The sequence below is a fragment of the Suillus clintonianus genome (assembly GCF_016758775.1).
Source record: "Suillus clintonianus strain FC179 chromosome Unknown DEU56scaffold_130, whole genome shotgun sequence".
NCBI classification, from domain to species: Eukaryota; Fungi; Basidiomycota; class Agaricomycetes; order Boletales; family Suillaceae; genus Suillus; species Suillus clintonianus.
In genome coordinates this window covers 51,987-79,938 of record NW_024539354.1, presented here as the reverse complement: position 1 = coordinate 79,938, position 27,952 = coordinate 51,987, and the positions used below count along the sequence as shown (strand labels likewise).

Below are 27,952 nucleotides of genomic sequence, written 5' to 3'. Positions count from 1 at the left end.
TGAACACTATGAGTACGAGTACATGAGAGATGGGTGATGAGGTTGTTTACCATTCTGCTGTAAGTTAAAGACAGTAACACGATTTCGACGGAGTATCATTTCATCGAGAAAAAAATCATATTTTACCGGTGTCATCTCCCGACACATGTTGTGGAAGCCACCGAACCAAACATTTGTTTGTTCTGCGATCGAGGAATTAAAATAATACCCGCCTCGCTCATCAAGTAGCTCCGGGTATGCCTTCATGTCACAACGTTGCTGACAAAATGTGTCGCTGGCCTTGTGCTTTGTCTTGTGGTGGAAAGCATCTACACACATGCCCATACCCTCGAAGAATTTGATTTTGCGGCTCTCGACCTCACGGAGTGCATTGCAGTTAGAGTCGTAGATGAGGTGTTGTGGTTTACGTGCATGGGGGAGAGAGAATATTTTTTCGAACAAGACCTTTGATTGAAATCGTTAACGGAAGGGATGCGGGTAGACAAAATGACACACCAGCACATTTGAGACAGCTTCGTGGTGGTACATGGTTCCACGACCAGATATCACACCGCAAGGGCGTATAAACAATTGCTCGTTGTTGGTCCGCTGCCGGAAGAACGTGGCCTTGAGCTTAACTGCTTCATCCTTATCTGGACACACATCCAGCATCTGCGAGTCTATGCCGCTGGTCGAAGGCAAACAGTCCGTCACTCCTGTTGATGAGGAAGACGAAGCCTGTACAAGGCTGACATTGCCGGTAGAAGGGTTGTGATTGTACCACTCGTCGATATCCTGAACAGGCAAAGCATCTTCATCTGCACCAGCACTGGTGAGTGCATCATTGAGCTTTGCCGTCTTCGTCCTCTGTGTCTTACTCTTCCCACTCCGCATCGACACTGTCTTCATATCCTCCATCTTGAGGTGAACCGGATCGACGCAGGCTTTCCGATACTTGCCAGTGTGGTCGTCATGTGCAACAGGTTTGTCGCACCCTTCGACTGCGCACATGGTCTCACGCTGCTTGTGATCGGGATCAGCAGAGCAGAATCGGTGACGTGTGCTCTCGAGGGAATTCTTGCAATGTGGAACCGCACAACAGGGTCGTCCGACAGTAACACCGTCGGTAACAACAACTTCAGTGTAGTGAGTCGTGCCATCAGGCATGTGAAAAACACGCATACATCCACGACAAGCATGCGGAAGCTCGTACTGGCCATGTGTAATGATGTATTCATTGCGGGTGCGCATGGCGATAGTGTAGCGGTCCTTTTGATATTGATCATGTGGGATGCACAGACGAGAGCCACGGCGCTCGTGATCATCGAGTAGAGCAAGGAGGACGAATGTGTCCCACACTTCTTCAGTCGTGGGGGAAGTCTTAAATTGCCAGTCTTGATCATGTGAGTTGCGACGAACTTGAGCAATATCGTATAGACGTGCGCAGTTTGTTGCAGATACACTGGATCATAATTAGACCAACAAGCTTATGTGAGGGAATCATATCACTTACGCTATCTGCATTAAGTCCGTCCAGTGCATAGCGAGCTCGTACTCGACGAATTGGTGCTCCCCTACCTGAAGGTACCTCGGTAGTCCTCCATAATAGTGTCTAACCCCTGATCGGACAGCGTAGTTATGGTGGTAGTTCGAGTTGCACAATCTGCATTTGAGGTGAATGGACCACGCGCACTGCGCACCCTCTGCTTGAGTGAAAACGACGATCCGACGCTGCTCTTCCTTTTTGAGTACCGAACCGCACTGCTGAGCAATGCACTCCGCATTGATACATGTCTTGTTTGGCGGGTATAGGACAAGGGCAGCTGTGCATCATATCAGACATACCAACATAAAGCTTACTATCACTTACCAAGACCTCGATCTTTACCATGGAGACGAAACATTGTCTCGACTGCTTCCCGTTCCTCCAGTTCTGTGGGAAGCACCCACACGATGTCCTTGACCACATCCCACAGCATGTCGACAGCTTCGAGTGTGATGTGAAACGAGTCGCTCAGGAATTCAGTGATAATCGGGGGTAGGACGTCAGGTGGAGCAATCACAGAGACCATGTGAGGCTGCGGCTGGAGTATATCGTCTTTGAGTGCACTTGCGCAGCGTAGCAAACGTTGAAAGTCGATGTACGATAGGTCCTTCAGTTCTGGGTTGTGATTAAGAGCTGAAAACACGCTCGCAATGTCCATAGTACCGCTCGTGCGCTGTTCATACAGTAGGTATATGTCCATCACGTGTACACTTCGTCGTCGGGCAACATTTAAACTCCGCCCGACGAAGCCCTAGACATACCGCCGAAACCCTAGACTGGACCTAGACATTAACCCCAGAGGTCTACGTAGAGTCTACGTGGATAAGCCCCAGAGTGGCCATATCCCGGACGTTCTCAGAACGTCCCACCCTGATCCAATTGCAAGACTCCCACGCAGTCTATAATGTTGGAAAAACATAAGGCTAAGCGCCCGTCACTCTGCAGGTCCGTCTCTGCCTGTCTCTGTCATCCTACTGCCTTCAGCCGCGGCGCTACAATTGATTTGAAAAGTGCAATACACGCCATGTGTCTGGCCAGGTGTGGCAAATCCCCTGTAAATATCGAATCAGAGAAGCTGGTACAGTGGTACTTAGCATTTCAAAGGAAGTGTCTGTCATCGTGGGAAAGTGCTTTAACTTCCTCCCATCAAACAAGTTCGCAGACCTCAAGACTCTCATATTATTCTTCCCCCTGACCACGATCGCTTGCACGCCCAGGCCTGTGGAGCAGAAGTGAATATACCACTGTACTGATCGCTTTTCCTATGTTGCGTTGGAGTGGATAAAGTGGGCCACCGAAAAGGTCAATATGCCATCCAATGACTACGTTTGCGATCGAGGGCTGCAGGCCTGTGGGTGTCGAAGACCAACTGTATTATGAACGCTCCCTCAGTGTTATGACAACGGTCGTAGTCGGACTGGGATGGGTAAGCGAAGGACGACGGTCCTAAGCTATCGTGTCGTGTATCGTTTGAACGTCAATATACCTGGTAGCCTAAGCCGTCAGGTTGTGACAGAACAGAAGGGGAGGTAAGCCAGGCTATACTGTCCTATTGGTGCATGATATAACTAGGATTGTAGTTTTGGAGTCATGCATGTTTTCATTGTCATGCTTTCATGCATGGCGTGTGAATCCTGCCGCTTACTCTGTCGTCCTACCATGCATGGCGTGCGCATCCTGCCGCTTACCACTGTCGTGCATGGCCTGCTACCATACATGGTTTGTATTCATTGTTGTCCTAGTATCATGCATGACATGATGCGCACGCTGAGCAGCCTGCCGCTTATTGTCGTCCTATCATGCATGGCGTGCGCATCCTGCCGCTTACCAGTGTCATGCACGGCCTGCTACCATACATGGTATGTTTTCATTGTTGTCCTAGTATCATGCATGACGTGATGCGCACGCTGTGCAGCCTGCCGCTTATTGTCGTCCTATCATGCATGGCGTGCGCATCCTGCCGCTTACCAGTGTCATGCATGGCCTGCTACCATACATGGTATGTTTTCATTGTCGTCCTAGTATCATGCATGGTGTGATGCGCACTCTGTGCAGCCTGCCACTTATTGTCCTACAGCTACCATACACGGTATGTGGTGTCATGCATGATTGTATTTCCCCTCTCAACCCAATAGAACATGCATGGTGAGGCGCGCACTGCCGCTTTTCGCTGTTGTGCATGACCTAGTTACTATGCATGGTACATAGCGTCATGCACGGCTGTGTTTTCCCTCTTGGAAATCACTGTTCACTCCCCTTCAGTCATATTTATCGTTGCCCAGTGGTTCCTGGTCTCCCTTACCAAAACCTGGATTGTGAGCCTGATGATGAACAGGCAAAGTGGGCTCATGAAGAACAACAAGTATGTTTTCATTTGTTCGTCTCATAAGAGGGAGGCTGACGGCAAAATCTTGCCAAAGTTATTAATTCTCAATGTTGAAGTGAAACCTTCAATCGCGAACCACTGCACCCCAACCATCCTCCCCCTCGAAATCTGCAAAACAAGCAATTTCCTTCCGGACTTACATATGTCGCCATTTCAATGGTTATTAATAAGGTTCATCCACGGTCGATATCTGATTCCAGATAACCAGTTTGTACACGTTATGCGGCGATGTCAAAATAGTAGGTCCAACATTGTACCCGTTGAAAGGTATCCAAGTCTTTCGTTTCTGTGTTTTGTGCATGTAGAATAGTTGAACGCATCCAGCGCCATAGTTTTCTTGTATTAGGATATCATGCACCCTTTCGTCACACTGAATAATAGAAAAAGCTCAATGTATTGCGCGCAGTCAGATACAAGATATATTGTCAAGACTAATATACGAAAATATGAATTATAATACGGGTGACCAATAACTCTCAAGACATCTCAGACGGTGGCACTAGTAGGTACTTTTTTTTTCCTGTAAGAATGGTCAGCAGTTCAGATCACTTCATAAGAAGGAATACACAGTACTTAGCGATGGGCTCCCACCCACGTCTGGCCCACGTTTACGGCCCTTTTTCCCCACTCCAGGAGCATTTTCCTTCTCCCGCAGTTCGGTGAGCGCTTGAGCACCAATGGTATTTGCTGTCTCGTTACAGGTGGATGGTTTTGGTGGATGCGCAGACTTGCGGGTGGTGGTTTCAGACTGATGGGCAGGAGCTTTGGGTTTACCTTTCTTAGATGCCTTCGCACCCGATGCCTTCACACCAGAAGCCTTCGCACTGGACACCTTCTCACCCGACGTCTTCGCACCGGACGCCTGAGAGTTTCCTCGAGGCAGACATTCTGGTGCAGGAGAGTTTGCCACGTGAACTGGTGGCAGCGGGGGTAAGGTATCCGAAGGGTGAGAGATAGCAGGAGGACTGCCTAGCGGGGGTAAGGTGTCTGAGGGGTGAGCGCTGGCAGGAGAACTGCCTAGCGGGGGTAAGGTGTCCGAGGGGTGAGCGCTGGCAGGAGAACTGCCTAGCGGTGGTAGGGTGTCTAAAGGGTGAGAGCTGGCAGGAGAACTGCCTGATGGCACAGGCGGCTCTGAAGGATGAGGGACGGAAGACTGACTCGGCGGATAATTATATGGCTGGGGGTAGCTAGGGACATGACCGGAAGTCTGATAATTCTCGAATGCATTGTACTGTCCAGTCGGAGGAGTCCAGTAATTGTAATTGTTGAAGAGCAGACTGCTGAGATTCGCCGGATAAGCGTCATTGCTGTGGAAGTTGGTGGTATCCAAGAAGTTTGAGTTGCCATCATGCATGGCGAGATTCGAAGGATCATGCATGTTGATATTCTGGAATGTTGAACGATCCTCGGGCTGGACGGAGCCATGCATGGCGTAGTTTGGGGAATAAATGTCAGGGATCTGCTCTTGAGCATTCTGCTTCCCGTCCATCTCCCTGTCCAAAGCATCCCCCTTCTGTCCCTTGGATACCTCTACTTCATTCTCCGGCTCGTCTGCAAACAGGTCCGCGTCCACTTCGTCTTGGTCTTCATGCTCTTCTGCCTCGACCTCGCCCTCATCCTCGCCCTCGCTCTTGTCCGCGTCCTCTCCCTCAGGTTCGGGGGAGCTATATCCTAAATCATTATCATGTAAGTACAATCCTCATCCATCGCAAACTATTTACTTGCCTTGTACGCCTTGAAGGAACCGCAGATATGTTCCAAGAAAATTTTCCTTGAAGTCGGGCAAACACTGTGGGGCTGAATGTCCAAGCCTCGTGGTACCTACATCAACGCTAGTTACACATTGAGTACTTGATTTTTAGGCCATGTAAAGCCAGACTTACGATGAGACAGTGATTGTATTGTTGTTTGAGGGATCTGGCCCACCCATCAACACCAAGAACGAAAATTTAGTGCATTCCGCGAGGTACGTCAAAATGGTGTTGAAAATGGCAGGTAAGTTTTCCTGCGTTCTTTTTAACATGTTACTAAATTATAAAATGATGCAGTTAGGGAAAACGTACTCAAGCAAGTCCTCCGTGGTCAATTCCTCCTCCTCATTGTAATCTTCCAGTGTTTCGTTGTCATCTTCACCATCCTCGTTTGACTTCTTGGACTTCTTATTAGCCTTCATCCTGGCCTTGACATCAGCAATTATGGTTGCATCTGCCTCCCGCTACCAGCATTGACGTGCCATGTCTCGGACGATGGTAAGCCTTTCACCTTGTGTCGTTGAGCCACGTTCACTGATAGCGGCTTCCACACTTGGGCAAATGCTGGTTTTGTAATATAGGCGGGAATACATCTCGGCTTCACTCAGGGCTCTCGCACCCCGAGGTTGGAGGAGGTCTTTAAGTAGACGAGTCGCCCTAACAGATGATTGGGCAGCTCGACCTTTGCGGGAGGCAGAACGCGCTGAATGCCATGATACCCACGTTCGTAATTGCTTCATTTAGTTAGTACCTCGAGGTCATCTCAATATTAAGTAACGGCACGCACCTTCTGACGTTTCTTGACTGCCTTCCCCATTATGTCCGATTGCACCGCATTCAGAGCCTCGTCTTCAGGGAGGTCTGGCCAGAGCTCCTTATGTATGGGCCATTTCTCCTCCCATTGTTCATAGACTGGCGGCCAGAACTTCGCGTAGCTCGCTTTAGAAGAACATTTTGAATAACCAGGAAGGTGACTAGTCAGCCACTCCTTTTGTTCCTTTGAAGTCCATTCAGTAGTGACCATCTAATATATGTCATTCATATGCCATGAAAATAAAATGTTTACGCGCGCACCTTTTACACCAAGTATTTATAAATGCTATATGTTTAGCCGACGTGCAAAAATATAAAATTTGACTTCATAGCTCCATCAAGCCACACGGCAATCGCCAAATTTACATTTCATACCTCCATCAAGCCACAAGGCAGTTTCCGAATCTACACGCCAGCAAGCTCACTTAAGGCACCAGCACTTATTAAAATGTGAAATTATGAAATTAAGACTGATCTATACAAGTACGAGTTCACTACGCAATAATGACATCAGGTGCCAGCTGATACCTGAGAAGCCATCGACTATGTGCGGATTTAATGTCCTCGTCCTCAAAAACACGCAGGAGAACGTCCTCGAGGGACAGTATGACTTGGCGGCATTCCGTACTATCACCTCCGCTTGCTCTAATTGCGTCCTCAGCTTCCTGCAAAATATTGAGTGCGTCCTGAATGGGCCGCCGGGACTCTTCCGAATGATTCCCGCCGATGTACTGCAATGTCAAGTTATCTAGGAACCTACGAGTGGAACCGTTGATTAGCTTGCGAAATATCGTATCTGGGTCAGTTCTGAATTGTAAAAGTGAGCTTCAAATTGACACAGATTGTGATATGAAACATACGAGCTATGTTCACCCTCTTCTGCACAGTTCCGAGTCAAGCTCACGGCGTCATCGCTCACGGCGTCATTGCACCTGCGATGACGCCATGAAGCTGTATTACTAGTAGATAAACTCCTGGACTTGTTTTAGCGCACAGAATAATTGAAATAAATTTACTTACTTGGTCGTGTTGTATTTTAATCGCATCTTCTGCAAGATGGCGGCTTTATTTCTGTGTGAGGACTGAATGATAATTTTCCACGACAAAAATGAAAACGAACATACTTCTCGTAGTATGTCTTTCAATATATCTTGGCGGCCTCTCGGCGGTCTTCTACTGACTGGTGCAGTTTGCGTCGTGCCATGTAGGAATATTAATATTGAAGGAAGAAAGGTCAAATAGTCTGAAGAGATGTTTGAAGAGATGTATGTGTGCACTTGTGAATTAGTGTAATGGTGTTGTGACGTCTAATACTCGTTTGAGTTGCGAGTCCGTTCACACAATCCAAAGTTCAAGAATTCACACTCAACGAACTATTCACTGTACAAAGTATGTAGATTAGCGAAGGTATCAATGTATCATACGAAGTCCCATGCAGAAGAAGGGCGATACATCATGTTAATGAGGCGTCGTCCATGTATTTTCCCTTAGCGCAGATTCTTGGGAGATCTATTTATCGATATTGTGTTCTGCTACCCAGCATTCCAACTGAACCATTGTCCTACCTTGTGCATTATATATACGACATCTACCATAGATAGTTGAATCACGCATATGTTCCATCAAGAAAATAAAATTGCTGCGACTCATACAAAAAGACAGCTACACTAAGTACAATTCCCGCGTGCCATGTATCAATATGCGATCCTTCGCCGTTCACCCCAAGTACTGGCAGTTTCCGCGCTTGATGGCTGCATGAATGCGTGCTATACCCACTTCAATAGACGGGCAACGGCTTTGGATGGAACCGCTGACACCCGTGACCTGGGGGGAAGTATCTTCCCTGTTGATTCCTTGTCAGTATATACAATAACTTACGCGCAAAATATAGTACTTACCACGTAGACAAAACACCAACACGTTTGCCCTTAGTCACACAGTAGAACGGTGCTTGAGCGGACGCATGAGGAATCTCATATTGGAAGCCTCGGTATGAAACGAAACTGGGCGGGAACGTAACAGGGTCTGCGTAGGTGGGAGTAACAGTGGTAGGCACCGGAGTGGTGGTGGTGGTGGGAGTAACAGCGGTAGGCACCGGAGTGGTAGTGGTGGGAGTAACAGCGGTAGGCACCAGAGTGGTGGTGGTGGTGGTGGTGGTGGGGGAGTTTCCAGAAGGTAGCGTTGGTGAGATATTGGCGGGGGGAGGTGGAGTCTCTGCAGGGATTACGTCGCTCGTAGCATGGTCAGTGTCGCTCGTAGCATGGTCAGCGTGCACTCCTGCCTCCGCCGCTTCATCAGCATGTTCAGGGATACGAACAGGAGGTGACGCTAATTGAGTGGAGGGCTCGCCGGAAGTGATCGCTTGTATGACCGTTACAACGGCGTTTGCAGTGACAGGACTCATGTTGAGACCCATGAGTGCTGCCACCAGAGTATCTGCAGAGAGTAAGCGCATATTCAAAACAACAAGTCATAGTAAGCTTACCGACTGCATTGTTAGAAGACGCTGAAATTGAGTTGGTAGACGTCATCTAGAAAAGCAATTGATACTGAATTTGGAGATGTTGGATGTTGAAAAATACACCTACTGTTTGCTCATTTTTATAGACGCTGGGCGGGTCGTGATAGATTCTCAGGGGGAAGTGTGTGCTGTGCATGGTACATGCATGAATGATGGTGGGCACGAGTAATGGCAAGTGACTTGTCCAAAATGGGCAGAAGCATCTGAATTCAACAGATGTAAACAAACGCATTCGCATTCGCTTCTTCGATCCACCATTGGCATTGTCTATGTAATATGATTCTTCTCAGATTTACAGGTCAGGATGAGTACCCTTGCCCTCCTCTATCTACTATGGGGAAGAAAAAGCAAAAACTGGTGCGTCATACAGCTGAGCAACTCACAGACGCGCCTCCAACCCACATCCACACGGCTTCAATTTACATGTTTCAATCCGGCAAGCCATTAGTGCAGCACTGAGTCCCTAACCTGGTGTCAACATACCTCCAGTTTCTCTCCATGACGAGGATCCACCATCAGCTCGCAACCAATTCCAAATATATGATCCTGGCGATTTTCTGGAGTATATGCCCATCCCCGATGATGATGTTGAGACTGAGACTTCCAAGAGGAAAGGACAGCCGGCGTAAGCATTTTTTCGATACTTACAACATCTTACTCATTGAGTATGTAGGATCACCCCCTTGCAGCATGGCTGCCAGAATGTCCAACATTTTTGGACGAAATGATTCGCCTCGAAGGCCGCGGAGAATATATTGAGGATTCTCTATGTGGACACTGCCAAAAAAGTGCTCGGACCATCCGATGTACAGACTGCTTCTTACCGGAGCTCTGTTGCCCTCCATGCGCTGTAGAAAGGCACCGACATTTGCCATTGCACCGTCTTCAGGTGATGCCCGAGATCTCATCTCACATGGTTGTATCAGCTGACATCCCTTACGTTTGTAGCGCTGGAATGGCCATTACTTTGAACGAATATCCTTAAAGACGTTAGGGCTATGCATCCAGTTGGGCCATCGTATGGACGACACTTGCTGCAATCCTCAACGAGCATTCAATGATGATTTCGTAATCATCGATACGAACGGGATACACGAAGTAGGATTAGATTTTTGTGCTTGCGGGGCCATGCAGACCCATGTCAAACAGCTCCTACAAGCACGACTTTTTCCGGCAACCATAACCGATCTGAAAACTGCGGCTACATTCAACGTCCTCGAGCAATACCACAAGCTGTTGTTTGAATCAAAAGCATCAGCGTTTGAATTCTATCTTAGCCTTGCGTGTTTATCGGACAACGTTGGCATTGATCCGCCAAAGGTATCTAATTTACTAAATTCACATTTATTACAAGATCTAATAGAAGCCTTAGGACCGCTACCCAACCTTCTTACGTGTAGTCCATGAGTGGCGGATCATCAATTACTCAAACATTTTGCCCGTGGTCACTGCCCAGATGGCGTGGGGACAACTGAGCCAGGACAGTGCGCAGTGCTCTGTCCTGCATGTCCCCAACCCGGAAAAAATATTCCTGAGGATTGGAAAGATGCCCCGCCTGATAAGCGGTGAGTCTTATATGATTCCATGGTTATAGTGATTTTTCTTATCAGAAGGTAGATGGCTTTATGCCTTGTTTGTCGGTATTGACGCAAACTTCCGTCTGAAGCGGAAGTTCGTATCGAGTGACAGCATCGATCCTGGAATCAGTAAGGGATGGTCATATTTCGTAGATGAGCGGGCATACAAGGGGTATCTAGATGATCACAAAGACCGAAACCAGGAGGTAAGTTTCTCAAATTGTTTTATCAATTCGTGCTACCACTAACTTGGATACCTATAGCGCAGTACATGTGCTAGTCACAATGCCATCAACATGGCTGATACGAAGAATGCCAGAGGCCTTGCCGCAACAGGCGTTGGGACAGTAGATTGTGCTCGACATAATATGAAGCTTCGTAACGCAGTTGGTGACTTACAAAAAGGCGAGAAGTATGTATTCCTCATCATTCATCTTGTCGGCTACTGTCTAACAACACTTTTCAGATATATAAATATGGACTATCTCTTTTTCTCTGCAATGAGCCACAACGAAGTCACTGTCCTCAACGTTTCGTACGACATTGCATGCCAATGGTCCAAGCACTTGCGGTCGCGGATGATGACACTTCCTTCCAGATTTCATTTGGATTTTAGCAGCAAGGCAATCACCTTTCTCGTCCCAAAGTTCCATTTACCTGCCCATATCGAGCAATGTCAAATCGACTTTTCATTTAATCTCTCACGGTATGTTGGCCGTACTGATGGCGAAGCTCCAGAACGTGGGTGGGCCAACATTAACCCGATCGCATCAAGTACGAAGGAAATGGGCCCAGGCTCTCGGCGGGACACACTCGATGATCACTTCGGTGACTGGAATTGGAAGTGTTGTATACGGCTTGGTAAGTGTTGATTATGTTTCGAGTTGTTCATAATCTGATGGGATTACTCAGGACGACTGCTTGCTCGCAAGCTAGTGGACGCGATCGAGCAAAAGGCCGAGCATCAACGGGAGCTCATCGAACTTGAGAGCTGCCTGAAAGCACAGGATATTTCACAATGGAGAATCGAGGTCGAGGCTTGGGAGCAGGATCACTCACAGACTAATCCATTCCAAGTCCGTGTAGCACGTACGTTCTTTTTTATCGTTTCAAGTACTTTGCACTGACTTTTCATTAGCCGAGACACAGTCTGCTGTGCGGTTGGAGCTCGCACGTATTGAAGCTGCAGAACTTGAATCCGGCACAAACATCTCTCTTCACGCAGATGTCTCTCCCTCCATCCTAATCAGCTCTGGTATTGATTTGGAAGATCAACAGTATGTAGCCTCACTGGTAGCTCTGCGATATACTAATAGGTCATAGGCGATGTTTGTCTCTTGAGATTGCGGCACTCGGTGTGCATGCGACTGATCACCAACTTGCAAAGGCCCAGCAGCATACCAACTCGTTACGAAGGAAAATCGAAAGTTGGCAAGATATTCAGCTACTTTACATGCCGTTTGTATCACTCCTGCGCGCCAGTGAAGAACCATGTTCCCCCGCCAGTTCTACACCCGTCGAAGCTTTCCAGCTGTGGTTACCATCTGCGGTCGGCCCTGACACACAGTGTGCGATACAACTTCATACTTTAGAATGGAAACTACGCTACGCTCAAGCAAACGACACCCTAAAGGACATCCGGAATCTGCTATGTCTCCGTTCTCACCTATATAAATTCATGGATAGCCATATTGTTGGCCAGGCGGCAAATACACGCGCAAGAAGTACAATCAGCAAGGCTGATGCCAAAGTCAACATGGCCGCTGAGCGTTATGAAGTCGCGAGGGCAGCGCTTGCAAATTTAGCACGAATTCTCAATGAGGATCGGACATGGATGGAGGTTTTCAAGCCTCTCAATCGGAGCAAGGACCTGAAAGCACTGAAGGATATGTGGGGGAAGGAGACAGAGGGGACATGGCACCTTTCTTGGATTTGGAAAACACCAGAAGTATCAGAGAACGCCAGTGTTGGGCTGCATGATGGTAAGACCGGCCTTTTTTGGAAGACGCTCTGATCCATATGCTCTCCAGCTCTTCATATAGAATGGTGTAAGGCTCGCGTGCGTGCGATGCGATGGGAAGAGGAGGTTGACTTACTGAAGGAGGAACAATGGTGGGTCATAGCATTCTTGGACTGGCAGGGAGGTTGGTGGCAGAGTCAGCGAGAGCGCCGTGACTCGGAGTCCCTGGATGATACATTGAGGGAAGGTTTGGTGGCTTATGCTGAACGCCAGGCATCACTGCGTCGGCAGCTGTCGACTCATTTTCAGATCTTGTGGTCTCCTCCTACCCTCCCGACCCCACCTGCGGGCACGACAACGTAGATGACAGTAGCTTGGATGACAGTAGCTCGTTTCATTTCGGTCCATGCAATGTAGTAATGTTCATACTAGTTGAATCTATGTTTTTTTTGGACGACATACACCGTCCATCACTAAGCGCTCATCATGTATGACATACTCATACTAACGTGCACATCGTGCATGATAGCAAATGGATCATGTATGACCATGCAAAACTTACTCAAGGTATCATGCATCATGCATGACAGGCGCGCGAGGTGGGATCATGCATGACAGGTGGGATCATGCATGACAAGCGTTTGAGGTGGGATCATGCAAGAATTACTCAGGGTGTCATGTATGGCAGGCGGGTATCATATATCATGCATGACAGGCGCGCGAGGTGGGATCATGCAAGAATCACTCAATGCGTCATGTATGGTCAAGGTGTCATGTATGGCAGGCGCTCGTATAATACAGTGAGACTATATGTACTAATCATGCATGAGTTACATACTAGAATAGCAGTAAAACATGCATGAGGCCTGTACTATAGTAACAGTTATATCATGCACGAAGGCCACAGCATCAGGTGGATTACCCTTGGTATGACGAAGTTGGTATAAGGTGAACGGGATTGTGCTATCTCTGAGATGCATTTGCCATTTTCTTTCACATCAGGACGTCTGAGCAACACAGAGCAACATTGAGAACTGTGATGTGGCCCTCATCAATTGCTTTTTTTAAAAATTTGATGACAATGAATCTTCTTGATTCTTTCGACAATGAGATATGACTATATTACTGACAGCACTCCTTGACGCCCTCCTGCACATTTCACGCTAAATGTTACATGCGCTGGTGAAAGTAAGCACATCAGCAGATTCAGCACTCGGACTTGGCGGAGGACGACAAGAAAAGACAGACTCACTCAGGCATTGTGCACGTAGTATTGAGCAAGCATCAAAGCTCATGTACAGGAGTAGGCTTTCCCATTGTTGATCAAGTGGCAGCAATTATGGCAGTGGCACGGCGTCCAAGAAACGACAAGGCCGTTACTTCCGCAATTATACCCGAAATCATACTCATTGTTGTAACCTTTGATGCCCCTTGAGCATGCCACTTCATTGGCGGATGGCCATAAGCATGTGGTCTAAGGTCTGCACGTATGCTGCAAAAGTACTCACCAGGTTTGTTTTTGTCGCATTGGAAGTTCCCAGGGTTTATCACCAGGTCCTCGGAGGCGACGACTACGCCAGCCATTGCTGTGGCAATGATCATAGGGATGAGTGAAGTGAATTTCATGACTGAAACTTGTTGTTATTGTCTGAATCAAAGCCTACTACGCTGGCTTTTATACACAGGTAGTGTAGGGGGCAGCCAAGCAATCCACATATGTCTGTGTTACAGGATAAACAGATACCAGCTCACGCTTCTCGAACTTTGAAGGCCTCAAATAATGTGCCGGTCGCACTTCACGAGTCTTCTTGGTACGGTTTGGTGAACTTCGGTCTATGATCATGATCATGATGATGTATTCACCCAATTCACCGTACATTTTCAGGGACATTAATGATATGGGTGAGAGGTGCGGGGGAACAATGAGTTGTGGCTGCGACGGGCTTTGATTCAACTTGTCGGTGTCATTCAGACAGTCGGACGATCCATACCTCGGGTCAAGGGTCCTGCCAGGAAGAATCAGCAGCCGAATATCTTGCACTCATTTGTCCAGCAATCAATTGACCAAACTTCTTTCTATGATATGACTGTCCGTATGGGACCGCCGAGGAGAGCGACGAAGGGCAATGTTTTGGTTGAGTTTTTGTAGGTGGCTCGTACTATCATGATGTAGTGGTATCACTAATAAGAACTTTAGCATGTATTTGGCAGAAACGGGGGCACGTGACCCCTTTAATTACATGACTTTTCCTGTCTTGCTCAATGCCTCTCAATGCTCACTGGGTTCAAACGTTTAGCTGCTGGCAGAACGTTCGCTTCAAGTTGAACAACCCTACCAGGTGAAAAATTAATACGCTAAATCCAGTCTTCCCCCGCCGTTGTTGATAACAACTCATTGTATTTGCCCATGAAGACGGTGCCAAACGGATCAACAGTTTTGCGCTACCACCATGGACAACTTGATACCATTAAGACATCACGCGGCCACCTAAGTGTAGAGGGGTGAAAAAAGAAGCAGCTCGAGGACACATACATACCTTCAAGCATTGATCGGATGATTTGTACCTCCTCGTGAGTCAATCTGTCAAGTCTGATATCAATTGATATATGTACGTAGCCTGTAATAAGTCTGGACCCCCACCCTTGAAACATTTGCTGGGAAGGAGCGGGCCAGGAATGCTGTTTTCTTTTGAATGATATCCAGCAAGGTTGTTGATCCCACAGACACAGGGGCGCTTCGATTCGGAAGACAACTACTCCAGGACCAGGGCGATGTCACAGCTCAAGGTGCAAAATTTCAAGACTACAACATGCTACCGCATGTATGGTATGAGAGCTTTTTTCAGTGATGTTGAACGCAGCGCAATTTGATTGTGCACTACGAACCCACTCACCAAACATGTCACAGCGGCTCGAAGTTGAACCTTCGAAAGCATGCAATATCACTGTCCATTTGGAATATTGCTCAAAGTCCAACTGTCTGCGAACCCATTTGGTATGGCGTACCTATATCATTGTCACTGTACGTACTTATATCAGTTACAGCACAACCTGATCAAGCCGCCGCCGCCGCGGTCAGCGCAGTCGCGGAACCCTGATTGGCAGCGATAGTGCTAGCAGTTCCGCAAGTCTGCGATTCGACTTGTACAGACGTTTATTGAGGGGCAACAGTATGCAAGTGGTTCGAGGTAGTTCATTGTCGATCAAGTTCCTTTAGTTTTCATCAACCTCATCACTCATAACTGGTCTCTACCACAGCAAAGCCAAACCTTCACAACACACAATGAGCCCACGCTTTTTGTCCACCGCAGGCTATAGGTTTATTGAAGTCACATTGAAGTATACATTTGCACAATTTGCGTACCCTGGGGTCCAAATATCGGGAATACGCCTAGTAATGGGTCCCATCGCAATTCATACCACAACCGCTGGCCTGGCTACTAGTTGGCGGCGAGGTCATGCTGGCACTGGACACCGCTCAAGCCAGGCCTGTCATATCTCGTCACAAGCATGTCCTACTCCTCGCAGGGACGCTTGACCATGCTTCTACAATTCACTTGGTTATTGATGAGTGCGTCTGCTGACTCGGACTACAAATGTGAGAATTGCTTGAATTTATCATCATCATAGACCAAAGTCGCGATGTGTGTCCGGCACATTATTGAGGCCTTCCAAGTTCAAGAATATGATGTCACGGAGCGTGAGCTGGCATCTGTTTTATCCAGTGATACAGATACATGCAGATTGTTTCGTTGCCCCCCTTACGCTACCTGTGTACAAAAGCTACAGGTTCCTCAACAAGATATGTTTTCCCCGTCAACACTACCACGAGGATTCATAGTGTTGAGGTTTTCATGCAGGTCTGTTTCGTATCTTTCCTTCGGTTCGAAGCCTTTTTGCATTGACCGTCAAACATCCTGCGTCATTACAGCAGTTTGCGAAACTAATGGCACTGGCGCGTTGTGGGAAAATCATAATTGAGGATTTGGGACTTAGTTTTTTTTACCATTCTGTGTTACATAACATTATGCCGCGTCGCGTCCTTGGCAATAATTGATCCTCACGAAGACTAAGGATATCTTGCTCGTACAGGCGAATGGCAGCAAGTTTGACGTCAAATGAGATCTTTCGGTTGACCATACTAGTGGTATGTAGGTATAAATATTGTTGTCCGACGTGGTGCAATTGTTTAAATTTTTCTCTAAGTCTCAAAACGGTGAAAATTTTCAAAGTCCCAAATCCTCAATTATGATTTTCCCACAACGCGCCAGTGCCATTAGTTTCGCAAACTGCTGTAAGTTCATTATTGTCGCATGTTCAACTTTGTAACTACATTCTGTACACTGAGGGTAGTGGAGACAATGAATATCAAAACCAAAGACCTTTATGATCAGTGCTGAAAGCTAGGACATTAATTGACAGTTGATGTAAATCAGTGTCACCGTGCGACACTGAATCGCTCATTGACAAACAATGAATTTAATGTTGGGGTGATAATCATTGTCTGATCCAAATTCATTGTCATATTCAAGTTTTTTTTTTGTCACACAAAGAAAAAAAATTAATCCCCTAATCTTTGCCACTTGCCTGGTTTGAACTCACGAGTCCCGACCACGCAAGCTCAGCTGAGATCACATAATCAATTCTCACGCATTTGAGCATTACTTACCACTAGTCTACATGACCTTGTATATATCTATGCAGCAATCGATATATGTACCATACCCATGGGACTTAGAATAAAAGACTTAGAATAAAATATGATAATCTACTCATATGATAAATATGGTACACCGTGGGAATTATTCCGATAAAAATTAAAGTTGCAGTCCTTGTTAAGGGTACACGGCCAATCGTCAAATTCGCACGTTGTATATTTGACGAAAAACAATTTAAATGTGTATGATAAAGCCAGGACCTTGTACATAAATGGCATATTTCTTATAAATGATACAGTTATTTGACAATTATCCAAGATCCAGTCACCATAAGAGGTCTAGTTCAGAACATTGACCAGAGCCCGGACACGCACTGAATGAGCATGCGAAATAGCTCTGTTTCCATGCTGGGAGTGAAGTATCGGCACGGCAACAACACCAACAAAGTGGTGGCACACGAAACCAGGTATAGGATCTATATAGCAAAAGTGTATGAGAAGCACGCGGCGAGCATACGATCTATAATGACATCCTTGCTTCGGTACAACCTATAATGAAAGATATAGGATAAATACATGACAAGTATGAGTATTGTACAGCACAATGAGTATAGCACATTATCAACACAGCGCTCACTGCTCAGCATGTGTCGAATTGCACACTTCGCGTTCAAATCACGAATATAACAGAAAGCCGAAATGATATTGTATAATGGTTTACTGGTTTACAGCAAACTACAGCGACAACACATAGACATGCAATGACATAACATGTATCCCATCCATCCCGACAAGTGTCCCATTCCGCGGAGGAAAATTATGTAGTAGAGATCAAAGGATAAGGGTAAAAAAGCGCAACGTGTTTGGAGAACTCTGTCCATATGAAGCTCAGGGTGTCGTTGTGCATCGAAGGGGTAGCGAGCTCTTCGTCAGCATCTCCAGCAGCCAAATCGATACCGCCACCCACCCACTCCTCAATGAATTGTCCCTCAAGCGGAATACTGGGACCCCAGAATGCCCACTTGCCACCGGGGAAGTCAGGATTGGCAGCGACAAATGCATACCAGAATGTGTCCCGACCCCAGGTCCATTCAGGCTTCATGGTATCCGCAAATGCCACAAGCCACGACTGTATAGTGCCGGAGAGTTCAGCCCAGTGGTCTGAATCCGTATAATCGAATGTCGGCGGCAAGGGGAGGAAAGAAATGGGTGCATCGTCAGACATGGAGTAATGTTCATATTGACCGGAAGACACAGACTTCACATGCACCAAGGTCAGCCATGGTGCAAAAAATCAAGGTGAATTACTTACACTGTTAGAAGGATAAGGCTCCCCGGTCCGCTGAGATGCTATCTCAATCACAGGTACTGTGAATAATGTGTATTCTTCATTCAGAGACACAGTGATTTCTATGGGCTAAATACCCATTGGTATACAGGTAGCGGTTATCAAGGAATATCAGGGGACATACAATGTTCGAATGTGCGAGGTGTCGAGGAACCGCACCAGAAAACCACACAGAGATCAAGAGAGGCTGCAGGAGTGCATTTTCTGATTCGGCTTGTCGAATTTCCGGATAGAAAATGGAACTTGAAAAGTGGTGAAGCTTGAGTGCTCCGTCATTGGACGTTGGTTGTGTCTCATGCATTGTGCTTGATGTTGAACGTCGAACTTGGAAGAAATTTGGAACAATAACACAAGTCACGTGTTTTCAACACCCCTTATCGGATCGCTGGCACGAATCATGATTCACGACTCTTCGCTTTCAAAACTTCACACCTGGTCTGCACACTGTGTCCTGCCTGTGGGAGGAGGAGAAGAGGGATATGACAAATATGGGGTGTAGGTGACGTTGGCGGTGAGTCTGGTGTTGGAAAGTCTACTTGCGCCCAAGACTCAAATCTCAATTCATTCCCCCATCTCAGCGCTTATATTATGATCAGGTTCTCCTTCTACATATTGTGAACGCTCCTTGGACCACTAACCCACCTGCTCTTCATCCATCCGCTCCATCGCGAATACTCAATACTGAGGAGCGGATTTACTAACATATTCCCTTTCTACATATCATATACTTCCTATCCATATCCTATCTTCGCTGGAGCGGTTTATCTAACACATTCCCTTTCTACATATCATCTGCTACTTCCTTTAACATATTCCCTTTCTACATATCATCTGCTACTTCCTATCCATCTAATGTCCTACCTTATCTTTGCCGCCCCCAAGATCTATATATTCAGGAGCGGGTTCTCCCTTCTACATATCATCTGCTACTTTACAGGACACATTCTGAGCCTATCTACATGCACACCTGGCAGTTGGGGAGGTGCGGACATAACCTTTTTCTTGTCCTCCCTCGCAGAATTCGCCACTGATGACATCAAAGGTCGGGATCACGTGATTTTCGCCGCCTCCAAAGCACCAAGTCTTTCATTGCGGCACTGCGATAACTCGAAAACCGCATCAACCACAATGAATCCGGCATTGATGAATTCGCTCGTGGACGGTAAAAGTATGCTTTGTGCTTGATATTCATATAATGTACTGATGCATGATGTAGTCTTTGAGTTTCGTCATCCGCTTCAAGTTGTGTGCAATATCTGTCCGGTGCGCGGTGATGGATTATTGCGTACAATGCATCTCAAACATGTCCTGAAACATTCTACGACGGCGATGCACCAACGCCGTGCCAAACGTACCCCGCCTTTGAAAGATCGCCCTCCCCCAGAGCAGTACCCCCTGCATAACCTTTCATGCGCCCGCAGTAAAAACGATAACGACAACATGGAGTTTGTGACCACAGGTGACATGGACATTGACGATCCTGGCATTCCCGCACTGGACCACGATGTACCGATTGATTCGGACTCAGAACCAGTGGTGCCCATCTCTGAACTGTGGGACGCAATGTCAAGCAGCCGTTTTCACAACTTGGAAGTCAACGAAACACGTGATTTATTCGACGAACTGCAGTGTGCTCTCGCTTCTGGGGAATCTCTGTTTTCCATGCCGCTCGCACCAATGACTGAAGAGGTTGGATTTGATGACGAGACAGAATCGGATTTTGGGATTGAACTTGCAGGTAACGCACTACTTCATCACTCTGGGCGATACTAATTTAAATTATCAGATGATCCATTGACCACGAAGAGTCATGTAGACCTCAACAGTCCGGTATCGCCTGACCATCCGATGTTCCCATGGCCATCAAAAGCTGTATGTTGACAGCTCTCACGTATCCCTCACACTGACGTCTCATTTAAGCATTTCATCACGGCGCTACTGTTCAGTTCTCCGAGGCTGCCGTTTTCTGAGGCACAGAAAAAGGCCATTTTATCATGGGCAAAGGAACTCGGTGCTCATGATGTTCCATCACTGTATGCCTTGAACCGCTTCCAGACCACTATCCAAACGCTCGTCGGAAATCCGACAGAAAAGGTCACCGCTCGTTCGGGGAACATATTCTATTTCAATGATATTGGAAAGGCAATCGTGAAGGTATGTGAATCTTGCGCGCTCTCACACAGATCTCTTGTACTGACTTCAACCTTAAGGACTATTCCAACCCTCTGACTCGTTTTGCGATGCAGGATTACCCCGAAGACGGAGGAAGGGGAATGTCCCAGGTATTTAACGGGGAGAAGATGCTGTTCGAGCTCCCCTCGCCCCCAGCAGCTAAAGTCGACGGGGAGGTTTACTTTGTCAACGAGCTCTTGCAGGATAGTTCGGGAGAGTATTTTATTCCCGAACGTTTTTTTCTCGCGTCGTACGCATCAACGGGCGAGACAGCAGACAAGCTGTTACATGCGCTGGGGCGTACCGTGCAACGAACGGAGGTAAGCCCATCATTTGTATATCTATATCTTCACTAATTTTGCTAATAATATACATAGGACGGGTTTATTGTTGGCGACGAGCAAGAAATCATCCCGACGTCTACCTTTCGGAGGTCATTCAGAGAGATATCTCTCGATGACGACGAACTCGCATGCGGGCTGACGGAGTCCTCCAAGAAGTATGCCAAACTCGAACCGAATCCGTTGCGCGCAAAATCTTGAGGTCGAATGGTGTACGCTGTCCCTCTCATCGTCTTTATGGATGACGTGTCGGGGAATGTCTCCAAGCAATGGAATAAGCACCACGCAATATACATGTCGAACGCGAATTTGCCTCGCGAAATGCTGGAGAAAGAATTTTGCGTTCGTTTCGTCACATCTTCTCCTCACGCAGCTCCGATGGAGATGATGAGCGCCATGCAAGACTCAATTGGGTATGTGATACAGTAATACTTGCTACAGTACAATATGACCCGCAATCATAGGAAGGTTAAGGAATCCGGGATCTTTACTTGGGACTGTAAAGACAATGAAGAAGTCATGCTGGTCCCATACGGTCTCTTTCTCGGTGGCGACAATCCCATGCACGCTGAAGAGTGCAGTCACGCAGGGTTACATTGTAACTACTTTTGTAGGACATGCGAAGTTGGCGGAACGAAGGAGTACAAGGAGTCGAACGAGGGCTACAACAGCATTTTTGTAGTATGTTAGATTTTTCTGCGCTACTCTTCACAATATTGATTCCTTTATAGCCAGGACAGCTTCGCACACCTGCAGGAACAGCAGCCGAGATTCGCGCGCAATTTGTCACTGCGCTCAATTCAGGCGCTTCGGAAAAAATCAAGAAATCCGTCTCTTTAACAGGTGTTAAAGATACGACGACGGGCTACATCCTCGAGGCGGTTGTCGAAATGGGAAAGAGACTGCGAAAACGGGTGCCTGGCGTCCAGCAAAAACAAGAGAGCGAAGTCAAGGCACTTTTAAACAAGGAACTCGAAGATCTTTTATGAGGGAGTGCGCTCGATGATGCCATCAATCCTTTGCTGGGCGTGGAGGGTAAGTGTTGAATTAGTGTTGCTGGCCGTGCACTGACTGATTTTTGTTAGGATTCAATGTTCATCAAGACACGCCAACGGAGATACTCCACACGGTGCTATTGGGGGTGGTCAAGTATTTTTGGGGTCAGTCGGTGTATCTTCTCGAGAAGGCGAAGCTTTTGGACCTTTTTCAAATGCGACTCGACTCGATCGCGAAGGATGGACTCAATTCTCCGTGTCTGAACGCCGAATACATCTGCCATTATAAGGGCAGCCTCATCGGGAAACATTTCAAGAGTCTAGCTCAAGTTATGCCGTTTCTCATTCAAGATCTGTTGCCGAGAACAGTACTTGATGCGTGGACGATTATTGGTGAGCTCGTTGTGCACATATGGCACACAGAAATAGACGACACAGAGACATACTTGGTACGAGGATGACTGACAATGCTACTCCAATGCTGATTAACTCATAGGCTAAGCTTTCGCGCACTATCGAAGATTTTCTCAACGTAACGGCTCAATGCGCACCTAGTATTCTCATCTCGAAACCAAAATTTCATTTTTTAGTTCATCTTCCTGCTTACATCCGACGTTTCGGTCCAGCGATTCTCTTTTCCACTGAACGATACGAGTCTTTCAACCACGTGTTTCGCCTCGCATGCATCCACAGCAATCGACAGGGCCCCAGCCAGGATACGTGCCGAATTTTCGCGAGACAGGATATTGTCAAACACATCGCTACGGGTGGCTACTGGTTTGATACCGCCAGTAAAAAGTGGGTTCGGGCGGGTGACAAGGTGTTAGGCTACATCGACGAGCACCCAGAGCAGGCTCGGCTTTTGGGGATTCATGTGTTAACACCTCCTGTCACAGGTAAGTAGTGTCCTCCTTCAATACCATTTCAATTGTAACCTTTTCTGCTTGAAAGGAACTGGTAAACTCAAGAAAGTCGCCGCCGAAGATGGACAGCGTGTCGCAGAAAAGCCTGTACCGTGGACAGCAACGCGCTGCTCTAAGGCCCTCGATCTCCCACAACGCGCCATTGTTCGATACCGTCATGGAACCTCTTTGGTCATCGGCAACGGCGAGAAGGCATCGTTAGGAGGACACGTTATCTTTCATGATTCTTCGACATCCTCCTTGGGCATTGGACGTGTTCGTGAGATTTTGATGTCAAACTCTTGCCAGGACGTGCGGCATGTTGCTATTCAGAAGTTTACTTTCGGACCTGCTCTACATCCTTCGCTTCACCTACCGACTTTGGAGCTCACCGACCACGAAGTTGTCATCGGCCCGCAAGTAAGTTTGAATATCTTTAGAGTCGTTATCATGCTCACGCGATGAACTTGAGGACATTAATTGTATTGTAAATCTTCAGCACGACTGCGTTAAAGCACAGTGCATGAATGTTCGTCAGTGCCGTGTTCTTCAAGAACGAACCGAGACAGCGCGTACAAAGCCCGTTGTTCAGCATGAACCCTCGCCGTTTTACCTTCTCAATACATATTCGATTCACAATTACGCCCAGATTCAATCTGTTATCCCTCAGTCTCTCTGTGAGACACCATTGAGGGTCACTAATGTTGCAGATGTTCGTCTCGCAGCAGCTCATCAAATCCGGGAGAAGAAAGCAGCGAAGAAATCAGGCGAAACACCGGGTGCCGCATCTGCAAGTGCACTGCCCACTGATGTGGCTAGAGTTCCTGCCGTTTTTGACCGCCCAGCAGCAAAAAAACCAAAGGCGACGCAGAAAGCAAAAGAGAAGGCACCTCGGCCACGCGCAAATCCACGACGCCCCGCGATTGTACAGCCAGCTGCGTCTTCAAGTTCCCAGCTTCTGACACCCACCATGGCACCAGTCGCTAGCGGATCTTCCCATGTCCCATCAGCACCGGCACTCATCCCTTCTCATCTCACATGGATGCCGCCCACAATGGTACCATCCCAGTCAGTTGCGTCTTCAAGTTCCCAGCTCCTGACACCCCCCACGGCACCAGTCGCCAGTGGATCTTCCCATGTACCATCAGCACCGGCACTCATCCCTTCTCATCTCACATGGATACCGCCCACAATGGTACCATCTCAAGCTCCACATTCATGGTATCACGACCAGTATAGAAGACAGTATTAGACTGCCAACATGAAGTACGTCTTCTTCAACAAGTTCGTGTGCTTGTCTTTGAGGTTTTTTCTCCAAGGTTTATGTGCTTATCTTCCTCCAGCGCTCACGCGGGAATCCTTGAAACTCTTTCTCCAGCGTTCACGCGGCTATCCTTGAAATTCTTCCTCCAGCAATCGCGCGGTTATCCTTAAAATTCTTCCTCCAGCGCTCCCGCGGCTATCCTTCAAATTCTTCCTCCAGCGCTCCCGCGGCTATCCTTCAAATTCTTCCTCCAGCGCTCCCGCGGCTATCCTTCAAATTCTTCCTCCAGCGCTCCCGCGGCTATCTTTCAAATTCTTCCTCCAGCGCTCCCGCGGCTATCTTTCAAATTCTTCCTCCAGCGTTCGCGCGGTTATCCTTGAAATTTTTCCTCCAGCGCTCCCGCGGTTATCCTTGAAATTCTTCCTCCAGTGTTCGCGCGGTTATCCTGAAAATTCTTCTTCCAGCGTCCATGTTGGTTTTCCTTGAAATTCTTCCTCCAGCGTCTATGTTGGTTATCCTTGAAATTCTTTCTCCAGCGTCTGAAGCCAACTGTCCCCAAATTTTTATATACTTCACCAGAATTACAGACAGCTTATATATAGCCATACACGAATACCATGATCCCACATTTTTTATTCTGCCCAGAAACACATCAGGAGTCTCCGAATTGTTTATGAAACTTGTTACAATCAAACAAGTTCAAATTCCTATTGCCGACAACATCGTGATGTTCGGTTCAGTCACCTGACTCGAGGCTCGGAGTGTCACAGCACAAACCTCAAGGTTCAGAGCAGCCGTCACGGTGAACAACCTTGGTGCTTGTGGCAATGTTTCAACGTGGATATCGTCTGCGCCCGTCATCTGGTGGTGGCCAAAATCCAAGCTCACCTGGACGTCAGTCACCGAGGCCACGGTCAAACACAGGAGTTTCACCGGCAGGATCCAGCAGGAATAGAAGTACTACACCTGACCCAGGCAGCAGCAGATCTTCTAGCCATTTGTCTGTTGGGGGACATGGAAGTAAGTATTCGGACTCAAGTTCTGGTTTAACTTAAACAGTGCATTTGGCAGACATTGCACATCCCCAAAGTTCTTGCTCCACCAGCGGCGAAGCCCTAGAGATACCTCGAGTTGGAATCCAGCCACCCTCAAGCCCAACAACGTCGCTTGATGAGCCAATCAGTGCAGGAATTCGTCGCCGCAGGGACAGCGGACCTTCCAACCATGGGGATCCCACCAAGCTCACACCTCAACGTACGAAACGCTTGAAAATATATGCAAAGAAGGCTTGTGAAGAAAATGATGTTCCACACGAAGAAGTGATGACTTTCATTGATGTACTAAGTTCTCATTGAACTGCTGGTTTATTGTGCGCTCACTTGATGCAGTCTGGCGACATTTTCTATATGCTCCTGGACCTGAAGATCACCCTCATCAAATTCTCTGAGGGAAACGCGGTCAAGAGATTGCAGGAATTAAAGGACGCATTGGAATCGAAGGACTTTGAGGTAACGATGCCGCACTTTACTTTCTGCGTGGTTATACGCTAAATCGGACTGATAGAATGGACTTTACAACCGCTTGTTTGCTTGCATGCTGTCGCCGAATATAACGGCATATGTCACTGATACTCAGTCTCATATAATGGTATGGCTCTAATATTCGCTATTCTGAACGACACTGCTAACATATTTCAGGACTTTATTTCCAAGAATAGGGATATCTTCAAAATCCCCCCTGGACTTCTCGATGACGTTGAGCTCAGAGCTCAGTTGGGCAAGGCAGTCACAAAGCTGCTCACAAATATTCGGAGTGCCATGAAGACCGCTGTAAGTCCCGTTATATTTTTTGACTCGTTTTTCACCATTATCACTACTGCGCAGCTCACCACATCAATCGTCAAGCGCACAAGCATCGCTGATGTGACCAGGTCACTTGCACGCAGCGGGTCTGGCATGGAGGTCGACTCCACTCATTGGAACAGGATGGCATTTCTTGTAAGTCCCACTATCTGTAGTGCAACGTCAATATTAATTGGTACGGGGACAGCGGCGCCTTCTGCGGATTTTTCTCATTGGTGTCAGCGATTACAAGACTGCCTCCATTGAGGATTTATTTTCCGCTTACCTTATTCCATCGCTCAAGCAAGATTTACGAGACAAAGTCGCGCGCGAGCTTCATATCGACATCGGACAGCTTGAGCGAGAGTTATTTGATGCTGACCTCGATTATGTGCCTCAGACTGGTGTCACTCCAAGTCAAGCTCCCATGGAAGCCAACGGCAATCATACGCCTGGTGCCAGGTGGGATGAGAATGATGCTGGCATGGGTGACGAACAGCGTGTAGACCAAGGTGGAGAGCAGCAGGATGATTTGGATGTGAACGGAGGGGATGAGGAATCAAATGTGAGCGGCGGTGCTAGTCCGGTCTTACTTGACGACCCACTCGACTCTGGATTTGGACTGGTTGAAGGCACGCCAGTGCGGTACAACAGTACCACTAAGTTCTGGAACTTCGTTGACTACTCACTCTCAAACATGCGCAAGATGGCCGACGACTCCTCATCAATTGTCACCGAGAAGGAAAAGGAGTTGCAGAAGTATGTATTCATTAGCCAGCGCCGTTATACAAACTGATTATTGGTTAGGTTGTTCATCGAAATCTTTCAAGCTGATCTCGCTGAGTTTCCTGGTGGCAAGAAGGTCTCGAAGCTAATTTCAAAGACCAACCCACGCTGGCAGACCACTATTCAGTCTGGACTCATTTGGTGATTTCAAAGCGATTTTGCATTATACTTTTATTCGTTTTCGCCGCCCCCCCAAGCCCCATCCCTCATCTTAATACTCGAGTTTACCTGTAATCATTTGATACATGGATAATACATCTGCCGTGCTTTCTATGATCCCATTTATTGTGCTTTCTGCGATCCCCCAATGGTGCAATATCAACGCAATCAAAATTCAGTACCCATTCAGCATATCAATAAGTATACACTCTATATATATTCCAGTGTCGTGTGTGTGCCGAAAATGTATAGCTGGTATGCTGGCTAACCAGTATATTACCAATGCCTAGGTCTCAGTATACAATCTATGCTTGTCAACCAGCATATTACCAATGCCCAGGTCTCAGTATACAATTTATGCTTGTCAACCAGTATATTACGAATGCCTACGTCAGTATACACTCTATGCTTGTCAACCAGGATAGTTCCGGCGCTAGGTCTCAGTACATAATGCGCACCCGAAACCAGCCGATGGATTTACACCCCACAGGCATTGTTGTTACGATCTGCCATTATTGTCATTATGTCAGCCTTTGAGTCTATCCAATATGTATTATATAATTATATATAATATATGCTACGAAATTTGTTGTGTGGAGACCGGACCAACATAAGTGCTATAACCCCATTTTTGGGCATAGATTCTATGCTTTTTTCGATTGGCCGTGTAGTCTATTCATCGTCTCATGAAATTTTTTGGTTGAGATCTTAGTAAGTTATATGCAAAATACTAGAAAGGTGGAGTGTTCAAGAAAGTTCAGGCACAACTAATATTGCTTATTGCAGCTGTCTGTAGGAATAAATATAAGTACAAAATCACTTCTTATTCTCCTTAGCTGCCTCGGTCACTGAATTTGTTTGCTAAGTAAATTATGGAAAAAAATGGAAAAAATGGGACTATGTGATTTGCTAATGTGATTCAGTGTCCTTAAAATTTTGACAATGAATTTCATA

General features: G+C 47.1%; 11 protein-coding genes across 11 annotated transcripts; 6 read left to right on the top strand and 5 right to left on the bottom strand.

Annotated features, from left to right (window-relative positions):
* Window positions 1-6: 6 nt before the first annotated feature.
* Window positions 7-2,183, bottom strand: DEU56DRAFT_746869 (uncharacterized protein; the record flags this gene model as incomplete). The annotated part of the gene is made up of 4 exons (XM_041349233.1): window positions 7-444; window positions 496-1,441; window positions 1,493-1,802; window positions 1,850-2,183. 4 exons carry the CDS (start codon window positions 2,181-2,183, stop codon window positions 7-9), a joined length of 2,028 nt encoding a protein of 675 aa, XP_041202719.1.
* A 2,278-nt stretch (window positions 2,184-4,461) lies between these two features.
* Window positions 4,462-6,686, bottom strand: DEU56DRAFT_918347 (uncharacterized protein; the record flags this gene model as incomplete). The annotated part of the gene is made up of 6 exons (XM_041358104.1): window positions 4,462-5,575; window positions 5,633-5,743; window positions 5,795-5,923; window positions 5,975-6,085; window positions 6,131-6,396; window positions 6,450-6,686. 6 exons carry the CDS (start codon window positions 6,684-6,686, stop codon window positions 4,462-4,464), a joined length of 1,968 nt encoding a protein of 655 aa, XP_041202718.1.
* Window positions 6,687-6,969: 283 nt separating this feature from the next.
* On the bottom strand, window positions 6,970-9,006 carry DEU56DRAFT_918346 (uncharacterized protein; the record flags this gene model as incomplete). The annotated part of the gene is made up of 6 exons (XM_041358103.1): window positions 6,970-7,282; window positions 7,336-7,354; window positions 7,408-7,426; window positions 8,252-8,318; window positions 8,374-8,911; window positions 8,961-9,006. 6 exons carry the CDS (start codon window positions 9,004-9,006, stop codon window positions 6,970-6,972), a joined length of 1,002 nt encoding a protein of 333 aa, XP_041202717.1.
* Window positions 9,007-9,575: 569 nt separating this feature from the next.
* Window positions 9,576-12,896, top strand: DEU56DRAFT_873836 (uncharacterized protein; the record flags this gene model as incomplete). The annotated part of the gene is made up of 11 exons (XM_041355894.1): window positions 9,576-9,621; window positions 9,686-9,885; window positions 9,945-10,281; window positions 10,405-10,561; window positions 10,614-10,779; window positions 10,837-10,985; window positions 11,040-11,434; window positions 11,486-11,662; window positions 11,712-11,850; window positions 11,897-12,537; window positions 12,604-12,896. The coding sequence occupies 11 exons, from the start codon at window positions 9,576-9,578 to the stop codon at window positions 12,894-12,896; spliced, it is 2,700 nt and encodes an 899-aa protein (XP_041202716.1).
* An 885-nt stretch (window positions 12,897-13,781) lies between these two features.
* On the bottom strand, window positions 13,782-14,163 carry DEU56DRAFT_835162 (uncharacterized protein). The gene is made up of 2 exons (XM_041354742.1): window positions 14,042-14,163; window positions 13,782-13,976 (listed from the first exon to the last, which is right to left on the bottom strand). The coding sequence occupies exons 1-2, from the start codon at window positions 14,157-14,159 to the stop codon at window positions 13,825-13,827; spliced, it is 270 nt and encodes an 89-aa protein (XP_041202715.1). The 5' UTR covers window positions 14,160-14,163; the 3' UTR covers window positions 13,782-13,824.
* Window positions 14,164-18,007: 3,844 nt separating this feature from the next.
* On the bottom strand, window positions 18,008-18,839 carry DEU56DRAFT_918344 (uncharacterized protein; the record flags this gene model as incomplete). Its single annotated transcript, XM_041358102.1, has 3 exons — window positions 18,008-18,448; window positions 18,503-18,607; window positions 18,663-18,839. 3 exons carry the CDS (start codon window positions 18,837-18,839, stop codon window positions 18,008-18,010), a joined length of 723 nt encoding a protein of 240 aa, XP_041202714.1.
* A 1,307-nt stretch (window positions 18,840-20,146) lies between these two features.
* On the top strand, window positions 20,147-21,180 carry DEU56DRAFT_703728 (uncharacterized protein; the record flags this gene model as incomplete). The annotated part of the gene is made up of 5 exons (XM_041347354.1): window positions 20,147-20,276; window positions 20,355-20,410; window positions 20,459-20,692; window positions 20,749-21,030; window positions 21,088-21,180. Coding segments are annotated over 5 exons (795 nt in total), but the record flags the coding sequence as incomplete, so codon positions are not given.
* A 78-nt stretch (window positions 21,181-21,258) lies between these two features.
* DEU56DRAFT_873835 (uncharacterized protein) lies at window positions 21,259-22,507 on the top strand (the record flags this gene model as incomplete). Its single annotated transcript, XM_041355893.1, has 5 exons — window positions 21,259-21,464; window positions 21,516-21,732; window positions 21,783-21,894; window positions 22,042-22,086; window positions 22,137-22,507. The coding sequence occupies 5 exons, from the start codon at window positions 21,259-21,261 to the stop codon at window positions 22,505-22,507; spliced, it is 951 nt and encodes a 316-aa protein (XP_041202712.1).
* A 101-nt stretch (window positions 22,508-22,608) lies between these two features.
* Window positions 22,609-22,842, top strand: DEU56DRAFT_688736 (uncharacterized protein; the record flags this gene model as incomplete). The annotated part of the gene is made up of 1 exon (XM_041347073.1): window positions 22,609-22,842. A coding segment is annotated over one exon (234 nt), but the record flags the coding sequence as incomplete, so codon positions are not given.
* Window positions 22,843-23,149: 307 nt separating this feature from the next.
* Window positions 23,150-23,984, top strand: DEU56DRAFT_708530 (uncharacterized protein; the record flags this gene model as incomplete). The annotated part of the gene is made up of 2 exons (XM_041347458.1): window positions 23,150-23,368; window positions 23,421-23,984. Coding segments are annotated over 2 exons (783 nt in total), but the record flags the coding sequence as incomplete, so codon positions are not given.
* A 1,055-nt stretch (window positions 23,985-25,039) lies between these two features.
* Window positions 25,040-26,984, top strand: DEU56DRAFT_760796 (uncharacterized protein; the record flags this gene model as incomplete). Its single annotated transcript, XM_041350471.1, has 8 exons — window positions 25,040-25,232; window positions 25,284-25,549; window positions 25,601-25,720; window positions 25,776-25,859; window positions 25,910-26,041; window positions 26,096-26,209; window positions 26,262-26,812; window positions 26,861-26,984. The coding sequence occupies 8 exons, from the start codon at window positions 25,040-25,042 to the stop codon at window positions 26,982-26,984; spliced, it is 1,584 nt and encodes a 527-aa protein (XP_041202709.1).
* Between the last annotated feature and the right edge of the window lie 968 nt (window positions 26,985-27,952).

What these genes read in the sequence shown, in the direction of transcription:
- DEU56DRAFT_835162 (XM_041354742.1), bottom strand. Translation starts at nt 14,159, where the DNA reads ATGAAATTCACTTCACTCATCCCTATGATCATTGCCACAGCAATGGCT. An exon ending in ATGCGACAAAAACAAACCTG is followed by an intron (nt 13,977 to 14,041) that starts GTGAGTACTTTT and finishes CCGCCAATGAAG; the next exon opens with TGGCATGCTCAAGGGGCATC.